At 40.6% G+C, this 25,006-nt stretch overlaps 1 protein-coding gene across 4 annotated transcripts in view; it reads left to right on the plus strand.

Annotated features, from left to right (window-relative positions):
* Positions 1-691: 691 nt before the first annotated feature.
* LOC6496442 (semaphorin-2A) overlaps positions 692-25,006 on the plus strand; it is a 31,765-nt gene continuing 7,450 nt past the window's right edge. The window contains exons 1-4 of one of the 4 annotated variants that reach the window (XM_014908343.3): positions 692-1,066; positions 3,902-4,035; positions 24,703-24,790; positions 24,853-24,904. In XM_014908343.3, the coding sequence (XP_014763829.1) occupies positions 3,951-4,035; positions 24,703-24,790; positions 24,853-24,904 (225 nt within the window). In that variant the 5' untranslated portion in view covers positions 692-1,066; positions 3,902-3,950. Of the gene's footprint in view, positions 1,067-3,901; positions 4,036-15,748; positions 16,013-16,524; positions 16,982-24,702; positions 24,791-24,852; positions 24,905-25,006 lie in introns of those variants that run through there. The other 3 variants (XM_044715693.1, XM_014908345.3, XM_001960884.4) reach the window with 3 other exon arrangements.

The raw sequence follows: 25,006 nt of genomic DNA on the forward strand, positions 1-25,006 counted from the left end.
AGTGCCCCAAGGAGCCAACTGAGTGAGAGCCATTAAAAGTGAAAATTTCGAAAAACCCATAAAAAAAGGGGGGAAGCAGAGCAGGGAGTGTGCCGTATCGCCGGTACGGAATCGAGATTTCAATTTATTGCCAGAAATTGCATATTCATGCAGTTTCAATTAAATCAGAGTCAGGCGCAGGTTTGACTAACTGACAATAAAATCGAAAATTAATTCCGAGCCAGCAGTCTGCTCAAGGAAAGTTAAATGTAATTGCATTGGAGTGAGTGGAGCGAGGGTGAGATCCTTCGGAGGTCCTTGGGTGTAAATGTAAAATCACACCCCTAGACTTGCGAGTGTCTGGAAGTCTGGAGTCTGAAAATGTTCCAAAGTGACAAACGCAATTTATAACGCTACGAAAATGGGCTAATGTCAATTCTCCAGGTAATTGTCGATGGCTCTCAGCTCGGAGAAAGTTGGAATGAAGTGGCGGTAGAGAGGAGCGGGGAGGTGGATTAGCAACCCTTGCCAAAATGGTCCCAGGACCACATGGTCCTCGGAACGAAATGACAATGGAACGAGAACACGCCTGCGCTCTTTCCACACTCAGCTGTCACTTTGACAGTTCGAAGAGGACCCCGTAAAGGTCCTGGCCCAGCAGGACTCGAACAGCTGCCACACACTGGCTCTCTCTTTGGAAACGAAACGGCAAGGAAACACGCCCGGAGAGAGAGCAACAGAGAGAGCGAGAGTTGTCTGCTCCGTTTTGTCAGCAATTTTCGAGCGTCTGTTAATTTCTGGTGCATTTTTGTTGTTTTTCCGATTAAAAACGTTAAAAATATTCATTAAATTTAAGAAATAAGCGTCTGAGTAGTGAGCCATGGTTGTGAGTGTTACAAAAACAACAAATAAGCCCGAATAATCAGGATAACTACTTGCATCTGCCCGTGTTCCTTTTCGCGTGTTTGTGTGTACTTACCATCCCAAAGTGTGTTTACATTTTTTCAAATCCTCTCAAAACACAAACTAAACGACAAAATCCATGATTTAAAAAAATATTATTAAACAACGGGTCTAAATAAAATAGGTAAGTGTGTGTTTTGAAATGGCTTTGTTGATTTTATTCAATATCCTTTCGATTCCTTGCCCATGAGTATGTCATTGTTTGAGTGTGTATGTGTGTATACAAACACATGTATGTAAATATGTAGGAATAACGGCATACCAGAGCAAACGGAGCTAAGGATATTCTTGGGTTAGGCTGGTGATGCAGGAAATCAGGATCTAAAAATAGACTTAGAACTTAAAAATATATTTTAAAATAATTTAAGGATATTTAAGGTCTCAAAGTTAGAAGCATAATCTGAACTAAAAACAGTTTGAAATATAAATTCTTGACTTTATAATATAAAATAAATTCTCAAATCTATTAATAAGATTTTAACTTATATTTTGCACATTTATTCTTTATGCCAACCCTAAAAAAACCTTTCCTTTTCAACATAATTAATCCAACAAATCTAATATTTCAACTAATATTTCAAGACCCCAGTGGTCATGGAAACAATCTAATTTTTCTCAACCACTTTCGCTCAAAAATGTGTTTGAAAACTTAATGAAACTCATCCAAATTCCCTCGAACCGAAATGAAATTCTGCAAATGAACTAATTGACTCGAATGATACTTTACAACTTTTGCCAGGACTACCGAGGCCCGGTATCCCCACACTTAACCCGCCAGAAAATAGAGTTTTGCGGCAAGCTTCGGATAATGTGGAATATAAATTTCCAAAGCTCGCTGGCTGATGGCTTAGAATTTTAATGTAATTTATTTTTGGTTGCTGGAGTGAGAGGAGGGCAGTTTGGTTGGTAAAATGTGGAAGAAGGCCGAAACCAAACGGCGGCCAGAAACAAATAAAGTATGGACCAACATAAAAATTTATATGCAACGTAATGGCAAAATATATATGTACATATATACCATAGAGAAAGGCGTAGGCCAGAGTCAGTGCTTTGTTAAGCCTTTCCCCGGGCCAGGCTGGGTTCTCCCTGGGAAACAACTTTTAAAGTGTGCAATTTAAATGAAAATTTTGCCGAGCTGAGGCCCGCATTTTCCCTTAGAGCGTGTCAAGCCACGCAGGCTGACTAGCAAGTAGTTACACACACACACACACAGCGAAACTACTTATTTATGGAGAGGTTTCGGGGGCTAGGGTTTAGTGGGTGTGTTAGGTGTGGGTGTGTAGGTGCAGGTCCTTCCTCCGTTTTCCACTGGGCCAAGTGATTTTATGCTAATATTATGGGTCATTGGGATTTGCGCAGAGCAAAGTGCTTGTTAAACATTTCATTAGACTTAGTGTAAATACCCGCGGTTAACAGGACCTCGTAAAACCTTGCCAATCCCTGCCCCACCTACTCACCCCCTTGAGCTTAAGCCCCAAGTGCAAGTATGTGTGTGTTTGGGTGTGTGGGTGTGTGGGTGTGCGGTCGGTGGCCCAAAAGTTTCCTTTTGAAATTGAAAGTGTTGATGTGAGCCACTGAGCCCTGTCTTGGGTCATATGCTAGCATATGGTGCCTATTTACAGTCCGTTTCGCGGCGATAATTCAGCTGGAAAGAATGAAATAACAAAGGCATACATATTCCTTTAAAATTGATTGAGTTTCGTGGCCATGGCTGAACATTGGTCAAGATGGCTGACAGATAACTAACCACTTTTAAATATTTTAAAAGGTTTATAGATGTCCTCCTAGTTTCTAACCTTACATACCGCACTGTACTTGAAACCCAATACCCTTTCCGCGGGCTTTCCATATAAGTAATTATTCAGCAGCTGCTGTCAGTCTAAAATAAAAGTGAAATTTGCCAAAAAAATATACATGGAAGTTGGATACATGGAAAATAAGCCACGATGAAAGGTCCTTCGCAGGATCCGCCCAAAAATGACTTTCGTTTTAATGCCAAAATCATGTCAGGCCCAGATGTGACCACATTACATATTGCACTACTTAGAATATATATAGGTATGGCTTTCCGTTACGGTCTCAAGCTTTATTGGATCCGTGTCCACATGCGGATGACAGAATGAGTTTTTGATCAACTGGCGCGGAGGCGTCACTCAAAAATTTTGCAATTAGATATTGATGATGAATCCCAGAACCGAATCTCAGTCCGAAATGAATGAAATATGAGCTCTGTCACACTTTAAAGCGTTAAATGCTCCTTTTTGTGTTGATGACGAGAAAGCCGCTGGCGGCAATAATTGGAAAAATTTCCATTCGTCCTTTTTTGCCCTTGCCCGTTGCCCGGCCCGTTGCTTGTTGCCCATTGCCAGTTGGCCGCTGTCGTTGTCATGGACAAACTGGACCAAGGACTCCAGGAGCTGGGCTGGGTACGGATCTGGGTCTGGGTCCGGCGGACAAACGAGGCCGTCGGCGCATTTGCCATCTGTCACTCTGGCACTCGTGATGAATGTGTTTGACGTGTGGCTCAGGGCGCGCCCCCCAATCGGAGGCATCGCCTTCGGAGAGGCTATGTACAATATGCTGCTACTCCCCCCCGCCTTTCCCAATTGAGTCCCCAGTCATCCTCGTTCTCATCACACTGCCACACCGCATGACGTTGCATACTTTGCGGCGCGAGCACCCGGTGAATAATGTACGTCACAGTCACTGAAAATATGGCCTGCCGATGTTGGATATCTTAACGATTTTCCTGGCAAATTGAGCTGGCCAGAAGTATAAGCCAGCTCTCTGGATTCCCCTTGATTAGCAAAACAATTACTTTTAGCCAAATTCAATGGAAGCTTCTCTAATATTGATTAATAGTTTACCGAGACTCCTCAAACCGTTTCTAACTATCTTCGTGCTACAAAAACAAATTATTTATTCATGTACTTGTATTTTTCATTCTTAACCATTCCAGATCCAATTTGGAACTAGAACTTACACTCAGTGCAAAAAGTGTGCCCACAATGAACAAGGTACTCTGGTTACTGCTCGGCAGTTGCCTTACTCTGATTTCACAAGTTCTGGCAATGACCGAGGAACTATCTCCAGGTGAGTTTTCAGCAAAAAAATAAAGGGTATCTCGTATTCACTTTTGACCTACTGATGGGGGGAAGCAACTGCTACCTGGGCAAGAGTTGAACAGTATCCTGCATTATGCAAAAAGAAATTGCAACACGAATGTTGCATGCAGATGTGCAGTAGGTCAGATATACACAGAAAAATATACTTTTGTTAAAAGGTTACGCAAGTGAAAAGTTTTTAAAAAGATTAAGTAATAGAATAAGCTATAAACTAAATGAAAATATTGAGGAAAAATGTTTAATTATATCATTTAATTACATTATACATTTTTGTAATAGTGTAATATGGCTTTCATTTGGCCCATCGATTGTTGTGTGTCGATCTATAATGCAAATTTATGCGCTCCTCAACTTGGGCAACTCAATCAGCGCACTAGTTGCTGGGATTATAAATAAACAATGGCCAAGATAGGCAGGCAGTCGGGCAGGTCCTTTCGTAGGTCCTGTGTACAAGTAGACTGTGTACTGGCAACATGAACATCAATTTTAATTATGCAAATGTCCGAAGCGTCTCCCGACTTTGACTTCGACTTTGACTCAACCTCAACCCAAATCTGGGACCATCCAATCCAATTGGCTTAGAGCTCATTATAACTGCATTAGCATTAGGCAAGAGTGTCAGTTGTTGTTGTTTAGAATCAACTCCATTATGAGTGGAGGGTCCAACAACCGACATCCTAAGAATACGAAAAAAAACTAAATAACAAGAAATTCGTAAACGTAAGGACGAAATTTTCAATTTCCCAGTGGCCCGATGGAAATCCTCCTGCAAATGATGATGAATGTGCCCTGGCTGTGACCCAAATAAATTTGTCAATTTATCATTTGCCTAAAATAAGATGACATTGGTCTGGCTCTGTCATTGGATTTATGCTTCCCGCACTTCCAACATTATCCTGTAAAAGCAACAATTGTGTGTAGCCCAGAAGATGGAGATGAAAATTCTCAAATATTTGAAAATTTTCCTTTTTGCCTTTCACAATGGGCTTCTAGCATAAACAACAACAGCTTAGAAGGAGTGTGTGTGTGTGTGTGTGGGATGGGTATGTGAGTTGGGATAAGTGTCAGCTTATGCTTCTTGTTAAACAATAATAATTGCAAATCAAGTTAGGTTCGTTTCTTGCCAGGCACTTGATATTCTGTGGTTTTTGGTTTTGATTTAAATGAAGCCAACTTGTGCTAGCCCCACAGCTAATCGAATCACAAACACACCATACACACACTCGTGCAGACACCACTCCTTCAGTCACAACTTTCGCATTTTCTCATTTTGTTGAGATTTTGTTGTTCAGAAAGCACTTTTTGTCTTTGGCCCCAGCTCGAATGGAAGGCAGAAAACTCCTCTTAACAAGCTGACAACTTCAAGTTCCACCTTTGTTTTTGTGTGAGCACCACACACACTCCAGCACAAGCATCAGCACCACACACACACTTCGCACCACTCCACCATACACCACTCACCACTCGTAATTGAACAATGAAAGTTACGTTAAAAGTTTCACCAGCAACCACTTCTACGATTCAGAAGTTTTGCGGTTATCTATCAAATTAGTAAATAACTCACTTGACTGCATTAATATTACTTTGGCCCGGCATTTGTGGAATTTTTTTCGACCTCTTATTAATGATCTATTACAAAGCGAACCGCAACGAGAAATACTTAAGATGATTTGCCTGCAAAAAATAAGAGGGATGCACACAGCTCAGAGCCAAGCCAAGAACAACAGATGAAAATTAATGACTTAAAGAGGCCAAATGAAGGGCCATTCACTGAACAAAATACACTCGATTTCCATCACAAAAAAAATGATTGACTTGCAATTGATTTATTACTTACATTTTGGCCAAAATTGAATGTTCAAATCCTCTAAAAAAAATTATAATGTCTGGAATAAAAGGGTTAGAGGACCCTGGGGATGGGGTTTTTGTTTCAGTGGACAATGCATCTCCTCGAACAGATCCCAAGTGGGCAAGGGTACACATCCCCCCGGACTGTTCCCTTATATTATTATTAATGAGCGGAGCAAAAAAGGTGAACGCGCACCTTTTTGCTGCGATGGAAAATTATAAAAGTCGGAGGGACCTGGGGGAAGGATAATGGAAAATGTTCAGGATGCTGGGGATGTTCGAGTGGAACGGTCATAGCAGACAGCTTATTATCATGGTGGCAATAATAAAAGGGAATTATTAATATGACAAAAGACAAATGACTGAAATCGAGTTTGAAATGACTCTGGAATGGTTTTGGGGGCTTGGGTTCTTTTGGGGTTGGGCTTTTTTTGGGTGGATGGGATAGCATTTAGGGGCTGACTTTTCCAGCGAATGCCAAAGGGGAGATGTACACATGGATACACAATAAAATATGTTAAGTAATTCTTTTATTTAATATATAAACAACAGAGGAAAAATACAAATTATATTACTTAAAAAAATACTAAAAAAGAGTTAGATATAAAATTCTTATGTATTTATTATATACATCAAAATCTATATGAGCTCCTTATTTCTTCAAGTGCAGTCACAAATTTTCATGGACAAGCCGCAAAGACAAACGGATGGGGCCATGGCCTTTGTGCCTCCTTCTTGGCTCCTTTTGCTTTTGACCCTTGTGGCTAAATTGAAAATGTGGTCTCTGCTTCTCTATATTTGTCTGTGAGTTTGTGTGTGTGTGGGTAGAAGGATGCATAAAAGATATAACCATTTATCCTCACACCAAAAACATCATCCTTCGCTGGAGTAGAATGACAAAAGGTCAAAAATACATTATGTGCTAATGCAAAGTCCATGTTAATAAATGTTGATTGAAATAATGATGATTAATATTTAGCATTTTGACATTTTAGCTTGCGGCTTCCGGTTGCCGCAAAACACTTCACAACAAACAATAGTTCGCCGGGGCTATTATCATTTATTTTGTGTTTGTGGTGTTGTGTTTGTGCTTGAGTTTGTTGCTTATTCGCAAATTGAAAAAATCCTTTTGTTTGCCACTTGCCGCTGCTGCTCAAGTTGATTTATTGTTTGCACAATTATTCCCACGAGACTGGGGGCTAACGTCTATAGGAGTATACGGAGTATAGGAGTACACTTTCCCCATTTTCATTCCTACGACAACAATTTATAGCTGCAAATTCCTTGCGCGAAGTAAGGATCAAGGGGGAGGACACCTGACATCCTTGTGCCGCTCACATGGTCGAATTTTTTCGCAATTTCATGTTTTATTTAGTGCATTTTCCGTTGTGCCAGCCTCCCACTCTCTGATACCCATACCCCATCGGCAGGTGCACCTTTATCCCCGCCCTCCTGTAGCATCTATTGGATCCAATAATTCCCAGGCTCTCCTCTCTTTCTTTTTCCCTGCATTGGCATTTTTCGATTATTGGTTTTCTTTCATTTGATTGCACATTTACACATTTTTGTTGTTTGCTTTTTATTTACCATCTACCATCCGCCAGCCATGGCCACTTTTTCACTTTTTCCACTCACAGGTTTGCTTGCACCACAAAATCCTTCGATCCTTTCGGATACCCTGTCCCAAATCGGATTGTACAGGACCTGATGAGATTTTAAAATAAATAAAAGTGTGGATTTATTGCTAATTTATTTATCTCTCTGCCAGATATTTCTTTATATTTTATAAATTAAAAAGAAAAAACTTTAGTAAACCTTTAACTTTGTCAACTTGTTTATCTTCTGTCTAGCAATAACATATTTTTTTTTTGTTTTCTTAGTGTTTTGGACGCTGTGATTTTATTTGTTGGAAGTGCAACTTGAACTCCATTCTTGGCTCTCTCGTCCTGGCCACCTTTCTTTATCTCCATTTTTTTTGCTGCTGACGCTGTCAAGTGTTTTGTCGCTTGTCAACGATTTTTCGCCAAACTTCCGCAAAAGCCAAAAAATGCTTGCCAAATCGTTGGCAGTCATGTGTGTGCCGGCTTGTGTGAGTTTGGCAATTGCGATTTTGGATATTTATTGCAAAATGCAGTGACTGTGAAAAAATCAGCCAGGAGCTTTCCAGACCTAGACCCCGTCTCAAACTCCGCCCTCTAATTGGGCACTTTGCTGGCCCAACCCTAGCCCTGATCCTGGCAAAATGTTACATGTTATTAAATTAACGGCAGACATACACCGCTTTGCATATGAAAAGTGACAGTAAGTGCAGCAGTTTTCTCCCGGAAAAAGCGAAACTGGGAAGTGGGGGGCCTTTCTGGGTAGCTCCATAAACTTAAAAGCCTTGTCATGTTTGCTTAACACTCATTTTTCCCCAGCAAAGCCCGCTTAATTGTGTTAGTGAGCGTTTTATTATGGCACGGAGTCCCTGGACCACACAGTACCCACCTAAACCCCAGCCCAGTCCTAACCCCTGGCTGCCCCAATCCCTGACCCTGTGCCAACGGTTTTCCATACTCCTTGCCCCATCCTACCAATAAAGTCCTGTAAATTGTCGCTGGCATCTGTCCTGTGTAGAGAAACAAATTGAAAGCGAAGCGGAGTGAAAATTTTTGCATAAAGAAAAGTGTTTCGGAAAATTCCCCCCAAAAATAAAAATATATAAAGCCGGTAGACATGGCTAAAAAAAAAAAATACACAAAAAAAAGAGGAATTTAATGAGTCATTTGAGCTATGCCCGGCGGCCTGAAATTTCCGGTAGAAACAAGCGAGAGAAAAACTTTTACCCAGTTCCTCGGGCCTTGCCGTCGCACTTCAAAGCGGACCCGGGCTGGATTTCAATTTGAACTTTGAAAATGCTCCAGGCTGGGCCAAAATAATAATTATTTTGATTTCGGTTCTTCCTCATAATTATGCATAGTTCGTAATGAGAACAGATCGGTGACGGTATAGGACACATTCAGGAAAATGTTCCTACTGATAGATACAAGATTCTATAGTATATATATTTTTGAATTTTTTTAAAAACCCTAATAATCGTTTTGGTTAAAATAATTAAAAAATCAATATAGAAAAATGTAAGTACCACTTGATAATTTTATTTTTTTTGTTCGGAGAACACTTCAACCGAAACTGAAGGACCACTCTTATTCCAAAAAAAGTTGTTTTCTGATATCAAACATACACGGTCTCCCATTAAACAAAAGCCAGAGAAAGGCGCTGGAGAGAAAGTGCGGAAGGCGACAGGGACACAGACAGTTTGATGGAAATTGTTAGGCAAGAACAAGCCAGCCAACAATGAAAAATACAAAATACTTTTGGGAATCAACACCAAAGCAAACAAAACACACAGATACAGGGACACAGGGATACCCAACACTCCACACTCCAAATTCAGACAAGTGCATATGTCTTTTCGTTTGAAAGACAACTGAGAAAGGGGAAGAAGTCCTAGTCCTTTTCCTAGATGCTACTATGGCATTGCAAAATTAGAGTAGCAAAGAGGCAAAGGCAAATGAGCCAGAGACACGTACAGGATATACATACAGTGAGAAGGAGTAAGTGGCGGGGAGATCGGTGGAATAGACACAGTTACTTAGCACGTCAATTGCATGTGGCATGTGGCATGTGGATATACGTTCCCAAGTGGCCTTGCCTGCCGGAAAAGTCAGAAAAGCTGGAAACCCGAGCTCGAACTTCAACTTGAAGCCAAAAATACACTACAAGAATATGTTTATATTTAAATATTTGAAATTGGGATCAGGTATAATACATTTTTTAATAATAAAGTTGAAGTATATACTTTTTAATATTTAATTTTCGCAAAAATATTAGTATAATCATATTAGAAAAGGGAATACTATTTTTCTCAAAGCTTATTTGGAAGCTGGAATTGTATGAAAAATGCACAGCACAACAGAAAAAGAACTGAACAAACAGACGTTCCCTATATATGCGAATGCAATGAGCCATAAAAAAGCTCCTGGCAAACGGAAACTGAAGTGGCCAATTGGACCAAGTGTGTCCTTCCCAGGGAGTTGTGTTCCCTTTTTCCAGGACTTAGCCATGGCCACCTTTTGTGTGCTGTTCGGCAATCAGGCGATGTTAGCTGCAAATTGATAATACTTAACGTGCAATGCATTTCCAACCCAACTACCAACGACCAACACCCACCCCATAACCTGTATCCTCTTCTACTCACCTGCTTATTTGCACTTGACTTTGGAGAGTGCATTTCCTCGAAAGCAGTGCAAAGCATTGGTACTCAGAGTAGTGCAACCAAGCACTCTAAGCACGCACCAGCGTTTAAGATTGCATTTTAACAAAATATGCTGGGAATACTTTGTTTAGTTCTTCGGTGATAAGCTAAGTAGAGGAGTACATATATTTTTTAGGATATATATTTATAGGATTTAAAAAATAGTTGGAAACAGGATAGTATATGAGAATAACTTGGCACTTGTCTATCTTAAACATCTTGAAGATTATAAGTTCCTCACTTATAAAATAATAATTTAAAGAAACCTAATACTTTTGGAATTTTAGTTTTTAGAATCGGCGTTTCCGTTTCCGCTTCCACCGTCCACTGATTTTCCACTGATACTCCCCCACAATGAACCAATTTTAATGCGCTTAATTTTGAACAAAGAGCTAACTGCTTCGACGGCAGTTGCTGCAACTTAGTAAGCCTACTTACTTAATGGCAACAAAGGAGCAATCCTTTGTTTGTACAAAGGCGCAATCAGGCAGGAGCCATTGAGGGGGAGTGGCCGCCGCCGCCGTCTAACGGTAACAATAACAGCCGCCACAGAAGCGGCAGAAATGGCAGAAGTGGCAGATTGCCTGCTCGTCTGAGTCGGAATCTGTTTGTACTTTGTATTTGTGTTTGTGCAATTAATAATGCCAAGTCTGAAAGGAAATGTTATGCCCCTCCGCCGACTGCCGACTGCCGTCCGCCCCTCATAAGTATGCAAAGTCATTTCATAATTTTCAGACTTTTTGCTAATGAGGGGTGGGATGTGATGTTCCTGGTCTGGTCGGTCGGTTGGTCAGTTATCTCTTTGAGAGCATATCAAATATGCAAAACTATATTCAATTCTTGGCTAATACAAATATGCATCTCTGCTGGCTGCTTCTTCTCGGAAATATTTAACTTTTGCTCTAATCTGACATAATGAAAATGAAGTGGGCTTAGGAGGAGGGATTAGGAGCAGGGAGCTGGAAGCCGGAAGCAGGAAGCTGGGAAAGAGTATGTAGGACGTGCATCAGATTCATCTCAATCAATTAGGGACTAGTCAGTGTGAGGGCCGAGTATGAGAGCGTGTTTCTTCTGGAGATGAGGAGGAAAATGTAATAAACTTAAGTATGCATGTTGCAATATTCCGAGCATACATATTTGCATAAATGCAACTACTGCACATGCAGTGCACTCGACGAAAACCCAAACAAACAACAATGGCTGCTGAACGGAAGCAGGAAATGCAAATGTCTCACAAGGGCGGAAATCTATTTCAATAAACTTGCGACATTGATAAATTATTAATCCCACATTTTCCAGTTGTTGCTGTTTTCTGATTCCTACTCCGGTTTCTGCCTCGCCAGTTGCAACTTTTGAAATTCAATTATCCGGATCTTGACAAGCACATTTTCCTCTTCCCCCTCCCTCAGATCCTGAGGTCACTCTCTAACAAATACGCAAAAAAAATAACGAAAAATCCTCTGACAAACGAGTGGCAATCTGAAACATTTTTTTATCCATAACTGGACATGGGCATGAAGATTCATATATCTCCATAGTGTGTGCCATCGACAGGGCTTTGTGATGTTTCCGCCTGACAGTCGGAATTAAAATTGTTCCCCAACGACCCGAGTTATGCCTATAGTGCGTATAAAAGAACAGAATCTGTTTGCTGTGAATGCTGTTCGAAATCAAAAGGCAGGCAACTCTCCCAGCCGAAAGTCTGTTAATTGTTGTGTGGTTCTGCACCTGATGTCACCTGAAAGGATGAGGAAAACCCCGGCAAAAGAGTTGACATCGAGTGGTGGTGGTGATGCTGGTGGGATAAGGAAAACTTTGAGCCAGATTTCCCAGACTTTGCTGACATGCGGCTGGAAACTGTGGCTTCTGACCCATCAGAAAACTCAACTTTGCTGCGGTTTCAACGTAGCTAAGCGATAAAATTATACTCCTTTTTTTTATTTTATATATTTTACTTTACAGAAAATGGCAAGTGACATGCTTTTGCACTTGAAAAGGTTCATTTTTTTTATTGGTTTTTAAGTAATTAATACATGTCCTTTCGTCGACGTCCTTTTTGTACTGTTAGTAAGTTATTTTGCGAGTGCATTCACAGAGAGGTGTGGCAACACTTTAAAGCGCTTAATTTTGTCCCTAGTTTGGTGAGCACTTCTTCTAGTCTGTTGCACGCTTTCAAAAGGCTCCTGGAAAAGCGACTAGCGGTGGCTATGACTCCTTTTTTTTATCGCTTTGTTCCTTTAATTCCAAATGCAACGAATTTTGCACCGTCTGCTGCATTCGCATTTGCATTTCGCATTCGCAGCCGCATTGAGTGACACAATATAAATCCGAAAGTAGTTGAACCTCTGGCGTCTCGCTGGCGTCCAAAATGCTTTTTTAATTATGCACATGGAGTAGGGAGAAGACACAGTACAACTGCGCGCTGCGAGAAGTGATGGCAAAAAGTGCCGGCAAGTTTTGTTTGCCGACGAGTTAGACTTTGAAGCTGCCAAGCCAACTTCCTGACTGTAGTCTGAAGTCTGTCTCTGCTAACCCTTATATCCCAGCTACCAGCTCCCAGCTCCGACCCTCTTTCTGGCTAGACAAGATTTGTTTATCTGGCTCTTTCGCCGCTTGTTTTGCGACTTTTGTTGTTATCGCTCCGTTGCCCGAGTTGCAGTTCCATCTGTCTAACCGTTGTGACACTAATCCCAGACACACTGCCACAAGCTGACTGCTGCAGCACCAGTCCTGTTTAGACTGTTAGTCCTGCAGAGCTGGTTCTAAGGGTCAAAGCCAAAATGAAAGGTGGTTAAAATCAAAACATCATAGCTTCTAAGGTTTTTACTTTTTTCAGTTTTAGAGTAACAGAGGATTCAGAAAATAAATGTTCTATATCCTGCAATCATCCTGACGTCATCCAGCAATACAAATACATGCCATTATGTTTGTGTGCGATAACTTGTCATTATGCAAAATATGCTGCATTATTTATAGCATAAACACAGGCGCTGACATTGCATGTCAGGCCAAAGTTGAATCCTTACAGAAACTAGGAAAAAACCAGGCCCAGAAAGGGGCCTCCAAGTACCTAAAACAAACACACACATTGTAGTAAACAAACGAGAGTACAAGAACAACAATGTGCAACACAATTGCTGCCGCACTTAAAATTAATTGAACTTGAAACAAGTGCAGCCCCAGCCGGAGTCGCAGTCGCAGCCGCAGCGCCAACTCATGAGAAATTCTGTGGTCGAGCCAAAAGGCAAAAACTTTTAGCCTTCACACACACATAGTAACACATACATAGACAGTCTCACACTTGCAGAAAGCTTTCATTAGTCCTGGCCGAGCAAGTTTTCGTCGTAGTTTACTTTTTCTGGTCAAGTTCCAACGGCAAACTTAATATTTAGTGCCATTTGCTTGCTCTGGCAGTTTCCAGAAGTCAAATCGTTCTTGTTCTTGCCGCAACTCCTGGTTTTCTACAGTGAAGCCTCTAGGAGAGAGACAAGGTCCTTAAACCATGCAATTCAAATGAAAAAAGAAAGGTGAAATATCCCTGTTTTTATTAACAAAAATTAAAATAATAAGCTTTAATAGTATTATTATTGGTATATTTTACAAAAATACGTAATATCTATTATCCACTGTACTTGTTGTTTTGCTTGCTGGTCAGTTGAGGTCCTGGCTTTCCTTTCCATCCTTTTTTTTCATGGCTTTCTGCGCGAACTAGTTGGTAGGAAGAAAGTGCATTGAAATCTTTGTAAGTAACTTGAGTAAGCCAACTTGAAGCAAGAACAACAACTAGAGTCCTACTACCAGCCCAACAAAGGACGAAAGGCATCCAAAACAACAAATAACAGTACAGGACATCCACAACAAATGGTTTTTATCGCTTTTCCCCAGTTGTTGTATGTTGTAGTCTCTGCTGGTTATTTGGCCAACTTTTTATATAATGCATGGAAAGTTGCTGGCCGCTGACAAGTTGAGCGACCAACAATGTTTGGTGAGACAACTTTTCATGTTTTATTTGGCATAATCAAAAAGCTATTTAAGGACCTTCCCACGCTATCTTCCCTACTTTACTCCTATTATTGATGGACTTGGCGAATTAAAATGAAATTGTAATTACCAAAGAGGCTTACTTAAAAAGGATAATAAGGAGGTTTTTAAATAAAAAACATTTTCCTGACCATCTAGCTGATATTAAGCTCCAAGTCATGTGAGCAAGAAACCTAAACCCAACTCTCCCTAATCGTCCTTATCAGCTCGAGAGCGAGACAGCAAGTGTGTGCCTTCCTGGCGAATGTCCTTAGTATGTGTGTGTCGCCTTTGTTTGTGTACGTGTTGGGGCATACGCGTTGTGCAAAGTGCGCTAAATTAAGCTGTCATTAAGGACTTAATTAAAGTCCTTTGTTGAAAGTTGACATTGTGTGAAAGAAACGTTTGCGAAAACAAATGACAATGGCAACATTTTCGCTACTGCACTTGAAAGGCTATCCCCAAAAAAAAAAGAAAAAAACCCCGAAAAATGGCAACCAACATCAAAGCAACTACGAAGGATCGGGGGAGAGAGTATGTGTGGAGTATGTGTGTGTGAGTGTGTTCAACATGTGTCAAAAATTTTCAACAGTATCATGATGCAAGTGCTCTGCTCGGGGAAAGGGGGGTAACGAGGTAGGATGTTGCGAAAACTCATTAGCAGGCAAAAAGAGATGCCAGAGCGAGACAGGAGAGGCCAGATAGACAATGAAAAAGGATACAAAACGCACACACACTACCACGCACACCTCTAACTTCACCCCTCCCCTCTGACAATTGCAAATATCAAGGAGACGAGAAACATAACCGACTTGCTTTTTAATTAAATATTTTGCCAAGCAGACACTCAAATGCCAGGGAGAGACTGTCAAACTGTGTTTAATTGCCGCCCAAAGGCATCCTCCAGATGCAAGCCTGTCCCCGTATCCGCATACCTGGATCCGCTCCTCTATTGCGTTTGTTTGCCTGGCTTAGCAAATGTTTGCTTATTGCCAAAATTGTCGTTGCCTAAAACAATAAAAATCAAATTCCGAGCTTCCGCACGAGTTTGCGGTGAAATTGGAAATTTGCGACAAGCAACCGTCATTTCGCAATGTCAACTTTCTGAGCAGAAATAACAAGCTTTGCTCCGAAACCAGAAAATAAAGGCTTTCTGGTAGATATCCTAAGGAGTTAAGAAAAAATTAAATAAAAAAAGCTTCAAATTATATTTAAAACTATAATAAAGGCATATTATGGTTACGCGCCCAATACATTCAAAAATATTACTTGGCAGCACTGGCAAGATGAAGTTGCTATCGAAAGGGCCACTCGATAACCAAAGATCACCGATCACTGCAACACTCGATACCATCAACTTGCGTGCAAAATAGTTTGGAAAATGTTAAATAAATCTAGTTTAAAGTAAATGGTTTTTGAATAATCATGCTATCCTAATATTCTCATATATCTACTCAACCTAACTGCTGCCTAAAATCGATCGTACATTTAAAAATCAGTGTGACCAGGCATGCTTTTAGTTTTGGGGTCACTGTGGGATTTTAAAAAGTAGTGTTCAAAAGTAGTGTTAAAAATAAAACAATAAAATAACAAGTTTGTTTCCGCTCGAAATTCCTCGGCAGTTTAATAGTTCTTTTGTTCGCGTGCGGTTATCTCATCTGTGATCTATAATGCCTTTTAGTTATTATAAAGAAGCATAAAACCCAATTGGTGTGTGTCGGTTCATACAGTTTTCTGCGAAAATAGCCAACATTCCCCCAAACTCCAAACAACAACTCAAGTGTGTATCTCTGGTTCTGTGTGTGTGCCTACTTGGGTGTGTGTCCAAATCCGCGAAGCCAGCAGTTTAAACTTCATGTAGCAAAGTATCTGCAGATCAATCATTTATTAATTGTGAAACAAAGGCAGCCCAGTACTGCAATTGTTTAAAGTCCGAGTTTGTTTACCTGCCCCGCCGCCGCCGCTTCCGCTCCCGCTGAACTGCTCACTTGTGGAGCTGCTCCCCTTCCACTCCAAGCACTTTTTGTTTGGAGCTCTTTGTTTCGTTTTCCAGCCCATTTTTCCCTTTTGCGTGGGCATAACCAGTTTCTCTTGCCTTTATCTTTGCCTGCACATGCTTTGCGACCAATTGTCGATGGCTAAATGCGTTGAAATCGAATTGAAACGCTCGCACATGCACTTGCACAGAACTGGGAAAATGCATTACGCCCCACACCCCAACGCATCTCATACATAATTAATCCAAACGGAATTGGCACTGCCGCTGCCTCCTCAAAAAAACATAAAAAAAAGAGGAGCGCCCGGGAGCTGTTATAAATTGCCCGCGGAAAGAAGTTTATTTTAAAATCCATTTGCCAGTGAAATCAATTCCATTGCAATTGCCGCAAAAGTGTGTAAAAATAATACAAGTTAAATGTGTTAACAGTTATTCGAAATTGGAAAAAACGTCCCGGCTTTTTTTGAGGCAAAAACAATAATAAAATCAACAAGCAATCGCCGCTCCTGTTCGCTCTCCTTGTAATCCAATTGAGGTTTTGGGGGGGAGAGACCATACCACACTCTCTCTCTCTCGCTCGCTAACGGCCCCCAATCATGTTGGCGCTCCTGCTTTCACCGGTCGTCCTGGTGCTGTTGTCCTGCTGCAGTGTAAGCGAGACAGCAGCTGACTACGAGAACACCTGGAATTTTTACTATGAGCGTCCTTGTTGCGCTGGAAACGATCAAGGCAACTATGGGAAGCACGGCAGAGGTAACTAACTAATTAAACAACTGGAGAAAAAGTGTGAAAACAGGGATTAAAATACATTTATTAAATAAATTTATGCACGGTTGTGAACACAAGGCTTAAAGTTTTTTATTGGGAGAAGCTAGGGTAGCAGCGGTACATGGAGAACAGGGGGTACTTCGGTTAAAATATCATTCTGGAAATTCTGGAAATCTTTTCATATCCTTTGTCCAAACCAATCAGAGATTACACTAGTCAAGACATGAACCAGGGTAGTCAGGCGTTCGACTCCTTCAACACAAATATTTTTTTTAAAACAGTCGCAAATATTATTTTTCAATTTTTCAGGCAACAACAAATTTGTAATTTATTTGCCATAATATTCGCACATGTTCTTTGTGCCTTTATTATTTATCTCGCTTGGGTTCGATTTCAATTGCTTCCATTTTTTTTTTTTTTTGAACATTTTGTTCGTCTCTGATGGTGCATTGTTATTATTGCTGTTATTTATAATTTGCATATTAATGCCCTGTATTCATAGTGAATATTGCCGGAATATCCAGGACTCTGGCAATTGTGAATTGCTGCCATTCATATGCATATTTCATGTTTAAACAAATACCAATAATGTAATCATATTTTAACCATATGCAGCCCCATAATCCGCCAGATAAATCTGAATGATATATAATTGACTCGTTTGAATCCCCGTTTAAAGTTGAAAGAATGCGAATAACTTTTCAATAAATATCTATATCTCCACAGAGATATTCTATTTCTTCCCAAGCTTTGGCCAGTGTTGTCCACATTTATTGAGTCATTAAGGCCTAAAAGATATTCTGAAACTGGTTTTTTGTTTAATAATTTTGGGCAGCATTAATTTATCATGTTTTGAAGCTGAGGTGGAGGCTGAGACTGATTGAGATTGAGAGTTCAACGAATGCCGCCTTATAACTAAAAAAAAACCAACACAGAATACCCATCAGAAGAGAACGTAATCGAAAATCGTGTATAAAATATTTAAATCTCATTTGGAAGAAGTTGGCTCTGGTTCGGGTCAAGACCAGTAAACATTTTCTAATAGTTCACGTTCCAGAATGCTGGTCATGGTGGCCGAAGCTCCTTCTCACACCCGCCCCCCTTTTGTTTCGCCATCTTCAACTATAGTTATATAAGCTATAAGTGCTGCATAAAACTTCACGTGCCGACAACAAGTTTGGTCCTTGCCGCATGTTGCACTTTATAGTAAACTCAATAGCTAAGCACTTGGCCCCGAGGAAAACGTGAGGCGATTAAAGGAGCATTCGAGCTGTTTGCGCATACTTTTATCCAGAAAAAAGGACTTCTGGATGAGAGAATTCAAGGATATTTAGTAGCACCAGATGCACCAGTTATAAAATTATCCTCCAGCCATAAATTAAAACACTTAAGCCACAAAAGCACCAAAAACAAAACTCTAAAATGTCAACTATAAATTTATATTTGTTTTTCCTTATATGGCCTGTGACTGTGAAAAAAAAAACTGTATTTTTATTGATTTAAATAAAATTAATTGCAATTCATTTTAGGGAATACTAAATTTATGTCTCTCGGCGGACTGAAGTGGTAGCCTCCTTCCACCACCACCACTCTTCTGACTCTTCTGGTGGTTGACTCAGCGGTTTGACAGATGTTCCTCCTCCTCCTCCTCCGACTCCGACTCTTCCGAAATTCTATTTTTATATGGTTTTGGGTCGGCCTGTCTGTCGGCTCTTCCCATTATTCTTCCCTGCTCTTTGTAGTCTCTCACAGAAGACTCGGAGTCGGCCTGCTGTTCGACACAAGGTGTAATGACTTCATTATAGAGACCGGTACCGGGTATCGGGTGTGTGATTATTGACTCGTTTCGCCGGCAGGTAGATAAGGTTGAGCTCTCGAGAATAAATAGGGACTTAGGGATGGCCTTTAAAGGTCACAATACTTGTCACATTTTCTTCTGCCCAGTCTCTGCTATTAATTATAATAAATAAGAGTACTTTTAAAGCCCGTCAAGCACTTTCAGATTAAAGCCTCACACTCAGACTAGTTTTAAAAGCAACACTCTTAGACTGAAAGCATTGTCTTACTTACCCTCTCCGGAGACACACTGCTGACCCATTAAAACGACAAAAGCGATAAGGGGGCTGGAAAGTGTTCTTGCCCCTGGTTTAAGGTTTTTTTTTTTTGTATGGAGACTGGTAGGGAGGGAGGGGCTTTGCCGGCAAGTTCCACTTCATCATGGCAATGTCAAAAGCTGTTCAGGCTGGATGTGTCTGTGGCGCAGTAGCTCATTGAGCCCACCCCTTTGGTGTTGCCACCGAGGGGAGCCACCGAGGGAGTGGGATTTGAGCCCCTCGGAAGAACCTGGTACCTGGCGGGGAACCACCCAACCCATGTCAGCTGGGGAGCTGCATGGCAGCTTCTCACAATGGAAACTTTGCCGCGAAATTGAATTTCAATGCAATGCCCGACACCTTCTGCGTCAAGTGGGGCTTAATAATGTTTCACTGTTTCAGTGTTTCACGGGGAATCAGAACAAGTGGCAAGCAGCAACCAGCAAGCAACAAGCGGCTGCAACATCATTAAAACTCTGTTTTAAAAACAGGGTCCTTTACCAAGTTTTAGTTGAGGAACAGGCATTGCGGAGCGGAAGAAAAATCACGTTTCTAGCTGGAGAACTTTTGTGAACTCAACTTTAGTTGAAAAAAGATGTAAAATCTGTAGGTTTTAAGCCTCACCAGAAGGCCAATAAAATGCGTTTTTATAGCCCCACTAAATCTAATTTATTTATTAGTTTCCTACTCTCATTTTTTTTCCTCAGTACACTGGCAAATCGTTATGCAATATTCCATTGATAAAGCCCGACTTAATGTAGGCGTTGCTGATTACAGCAAAGGAAGTCTGCTTATCGCCGGGTGGGCGCTCGAAAAGAAATATAAAAAACTGCATGTGGAGGAACAGGGCCAGAGAAAAAGACTGAGGAAGCTGCCGACGATAGCCGAGTGCCGCAAAATGTTGCAAAAGCAATTAGCAAGCAGGCCAAATGCAATCAATCAACTGAAAATGCAGTTAGGCCACAGATTTTGTCGTTAACCATAATTCAATCACCTTAAATTGATGCAAACAACTCGCTTAACGTTAATTTCAATTTGTGCATCATTTTAAGGTGAAATTTAATTAAATTTTCATTCAGTCCTGGCCGGGCGGTGTATTTGTGCGGCTTAATTGACTTAGGCTAAGCATGCCGAGCAGACCATACCAGAATTTGCATTCTCTTTTGTCTGGGCCAAGGAATACTCGTATGTTGTAGCCAGCAACTTGCCACTTGCAACTTGTGGCTTTGAGCGCACTTAAGTGGCAACAATGCTAGCTGCCCGGACACTAAATACTGAATTCATGGCAAATTAAGCGAGCCACAGAATGTTATACCGGCCAAGAAGTACTGGCCATAAAGGTGCTGGTGTTAAAACTGCCAAAAAAAAAGATATAGAGTTTGAAACTATGTAGAAATCGAAGATGTAGATACTCTATCTAAGATACTTTATACTAAAATCTTAAAATAAATAATGATTTATTTAAATTTAAAAACAAAACAAAACCTCTTGTCTCTGAAACCTCAAATTAAGATAAGACTAATCCTTTTTCTTACTTTTTTAAATAAATAATAATACCCTTTTGAAAGAGTATGGCCCCCCTGGGGTTGGGTTAAAAACTATTTCAACCGTTTATGTGCGAAACACAACACACACACACAACACACACATGAACATGAGCTCATCAAATGAAGTTGCACTAGAAGCACCTCAACCTCCATTTTAACCAAAAATGAAACAGTTACCGCATCCGCATTTTGTTGCGTTTTTGTTGCCTGCTTTTGGGCGATGCGATGTCCAGGACCTGGTGTTTGTCGGTTGTGCTGCTGCTGCTGCTGCTGTCTAGTTGTGTTTTGACTGCTCTTTTCATGCTTTTTTATGAGTGAGCTAACCGGGTTTTTTGCATTTTTGCAACAAAATGAACTTGCTTCCATTGCTGCGCAATGCTGCTGCCATAAAATGAACTAAATTGAGTTGAAAATGTTTCGCACACGCCCCATCGCCATCCTCATCCTATAGCTTTATATTTTAAAGCATAGAATAGAAACTAAAGCCGTAGCCTTGGGCATTCAGACAGCGTACAGTGCTGACAATAAGTATATCTCACATGCATATGCGTTTTAATTATATAGGTACACAGACAATCAGAAGGAGACATTCCACGATTGGGGGCTTCTGCCTGCAAATGAAATGGCAACCACTTTGGTTGAGCATTTCGGTTTCCCGTTCCCCTTTCCGGTGCCGGTGGAGCCCCTTTCCTATTCTTCTTTGGCTTTAAACCCCCAACCATGTCGCATCTGCAGTTTTCAGCACAGGTGCAGACGTCTAGACGGCTTCTGGAGTGCTTAGGGCCGACGTGAATTTCTCATAATTAGCAAAAACACTGAAATAAACGGGAAATTTAAACAGGGAAATTTTCTATTGCATTCTTAAGAGGGGAAATAAATGGAGATTGTTGGGAAAAATTATATACTACGGATTTTATAGTCTTTTTTAATGTTATTTGGAAGCAAATTGTTAAAGTAATCTTCATAAGAATCTTAAGAATCTGAAATAAATGGGAAATTTAAGCAAGGAATTTTTATGTTGCATTTTACAATTTGAAGAAGAATTATAGGAGTTTTTATAAAAAAAATCAAATAAAAAGAATCACTATAAGAATCTTTAAAACCTCTCTTAGGAGTTCGTATAATTTCTTATAAGTAGAAAATATTATCTGGGGAATTTTTAGCTGCATTCTAAAGCGAGGAAATAAATGAAGATTGTGAGGAAAATAGTTATATTAGGAATATTAAGAAGAAAAAAATATGAAAAGAACCACTATAAGAATCCTAAATACCCCCTTAAGGGCAAGACTGTACTGTTTATTATATTTTGGCCAGAATCTTTTGTTTCTCACCATTTCCCTCCCAGACCAGACATTATTTGGAATGTGCATCTTCAAAAGAACAAAAGCAAACTAGCAATTATCAAGGAATTTTGGTTTTCCAACTTTAAGGATTGTTGGCATGCCGAGACCGTGGGCGAGACATCCTTAAGACTTCCTGGGGCCTTAAATCGACAAAAGTACGACTTCTTCGTCTCCCTGGTCCGTTTTGTGTGTCATCTTTTGCGACAAATTTCGAATTTCGAATTTACCTTAACATTTCAAAGGTAAATGTCAGCCAAGGGGTTCGAGCACCTGCAACTGACTTGCTAGCCAACTCCGCCACACGTGTATTTGTATCTGCGTATCTGGGCCTGGGGCGCGGTCAGATGGGCGGGTTGAGTGGGTGGCAGGAACATTAAATTCACAATATGCTCATTGCAATTTCGTCGTGCTCACCTCTCCCCTTTGATTTGATAATAACGTTTTTGGAAATGTCATTTTCTCCCATCCAAAAATTGATTTGACTGCCTCATCTTGGCCCTTGTCGTTCTTGGCCACGTGGGGTGGTGGCAGCCTGGCTCGTAAAAGCCAAACGCATATTTATGAAGAGCATAAAAATTATTGACATATATGGCGGAGTCATAAATGCTCGTACCCATAAGCACTCTCCTTCGAAAGAAAATTGCCAAGCCAAGAAAAAAAAGGAATATAAAATTTGGCGTTTGTTGTTTTCCTTTTTTTTTTTTTGGTTCAGTACTCAAAGGCAGCTCGTAAATGCAATTTGATTTTGATTGGACTTGGATTAAAAGCAAATAAAGTTCACATCTTAAATGTCAAATTTTGAAAGGATTTTTACAGTCGCCCTTGGGTGAACTTGAGGGATTTCGATTGGTTTTTTAAGCAAGGATAAGGATAAGGATAAGGGGAAAAGGATCAGGCAGATGTTTTGGGATATAAAATTTACATACTTAAGGAATACGTATTTTAATACAAATATTGTCCATTAAACCTTAACTTTTGGCTATAAAATAGAACCATTACTTAGTGGAATAATAAAAGTGTGGAGTTTTCAACTAAAGTTGAATTGTAGCCTTAATGCGAGGGACGCAACGGGTAACCGATTGGATCGACCTCGATTCGCTAGAGTTCACCACGTCCTTTAGTGCCATCAATTTTATGTTAATATTTGCCATATTTTTATTGGCTTAATCCAGTCATGGAATCGTGGCAATATGTTTTTACTGGCTGCCGATGACAATTGGCCCCCATAAACAATCTCGCAAATCGTTGTATGCCGGCGAGAGATTTAACCGATTCCGCAGACTTCATGAAACGTTTATAGTTGTTGGCCATAACTGGGCCCTGGTTGTGTGGCCCCGGACCAAATACCAGTGCCAATATGGCCAATTATGTTCCGTAAATGTATTCGTATGCAAAAGGAATTGCCAATTGTTTATTATTCTATTTTTGGGCTTCACTTGTTCGCTTAAAGAGCTGCCGGAAAAACTTTAAGATGGCGGAAAAAAAACGAAATAAAAAGTCTGTAAAAGTTGTAAAAAAAATATATACATATATGCATGTAAGGGAGGGAAAAAGTCGAAGAATAAGCAGGAAAGTTCGACAGGCATTCACAATAAAAATATGTACAAAAGCATTTCAAGCGTACACAAGTCGACTTCCTGTTTGGCAAGGACATTCTATCCGAATTGTGCATGCAAACAGGAATACGAACGAACAGTGTACCCTGCACATCCTTACATACGAATGTCCTGGTTGTGTGTACGCGCACTTCTATTGTAGTTGGCCAATAGGTGGCTCGTTGTTTTCCTTCCCCCTTCCGAAAAATATTCACTCGAAATCGGAAATCAAAAATAGCTACATTTCTGCCTGTTCTGCCACCCCATCCTGCGGGCTCTTGGGTTTCCTTTCTGTATTTACATATTCCATTGTTGGGGCATGTTGGATGGCATAAATCGGATGCCCTTTTGTCGGTCCTCCTCTGCTGACCTCTGTCATACTTTTGGCCATTGTCCAGGGGGATAATGCCTCGGTCATCCATATTGCTTCAACGACTGACATTTGACACTTTTGGCTGCCCCCCATCAGCAGTTACAGTGGCAGCCTCCTCCCCCTCCTGCTAAACATCTTAACGGCAGCATTATTAATTGCTGATGATATTGAAGAAGTGATGAGTGACAGGCCGGCAAATACAAATTAGTTTAATTAAAGAACTGTGTGCTCAGCATTTAGCCATAACCACATAACCAAACACCCACACTCCTCTAATACCCAAACACACATCCACATCCCGATGGGCAAACAATTTCGCAGACAAAGCGACGTCACAGAAATTAACATAATACAATACATATAATTAATGGGTCCTGTTCGGGAGGGATTTCCGGACTTGCCCTAGACCTAGACCCTCTGTGTTTTCTGCCTTCCTCGGCACAAAACTTCAATTGCAAATAAACAGAAATTCAACAAAAAAAATGTCCAGAAAAATGTCATTTGATTGAAATGGGATATCTAGCTCTATCTCTGGCCCCCCAACCAACTCGGCTTGTCTGTGGCCAGAACACTATCTGGCCGAGTCAGTGTCCTGTTCGAGTATTTGCCCGAAATGAAAACTTTGTTGACACTATCGAACGGGACAGTGGCCGGCGTCTGCATCCCGCATCCCGCAACCCGCATCACTTAGCGAAAATTTCTTAAACAAATATTGTACTTACTTAACTCGAATGCTTACTTTTTCTCTTTTCCAGATCATGTGCGGGAGTTCTCATGCGGCAAGCTCTACTACCGCACCTTCCATATGAACGAGGATCGGGATGTACTCTATGTGGGAGCTATGTAAGTGGTTTCTTGCTTATATACATCATGATGTAAGCCTTTATATGGTTTCTATTTTTTAGGGATCGTGTATTCCGTTTGAACCTGCAGAACATCTCATCGTCCTTTTGTGATGTAAGTACCCTGGGCTTAGCTTTGCTTTCACCAACTTCGTGCCTGATTATCCTAAATGCCTCAAATATGATAATCCTAGAACACGCTCTTAGGTAGAGTCCC

This window comes from Drosophila ananassae, chromosome 3L (assembly GCF_017639315.1).
Source record: "Drosophila ananassae strain 14024-0371.13 chromosome 3L, ASM1763931v2, whole genome shotgun sequence".
NCBI classification, from domain to species: domain Eukaryota; kingdom Metazoa; phylum Arthropoda; class Insecta; order Diptera; family Drosophilidae; genus Drosophila; species Drosophila ananassae.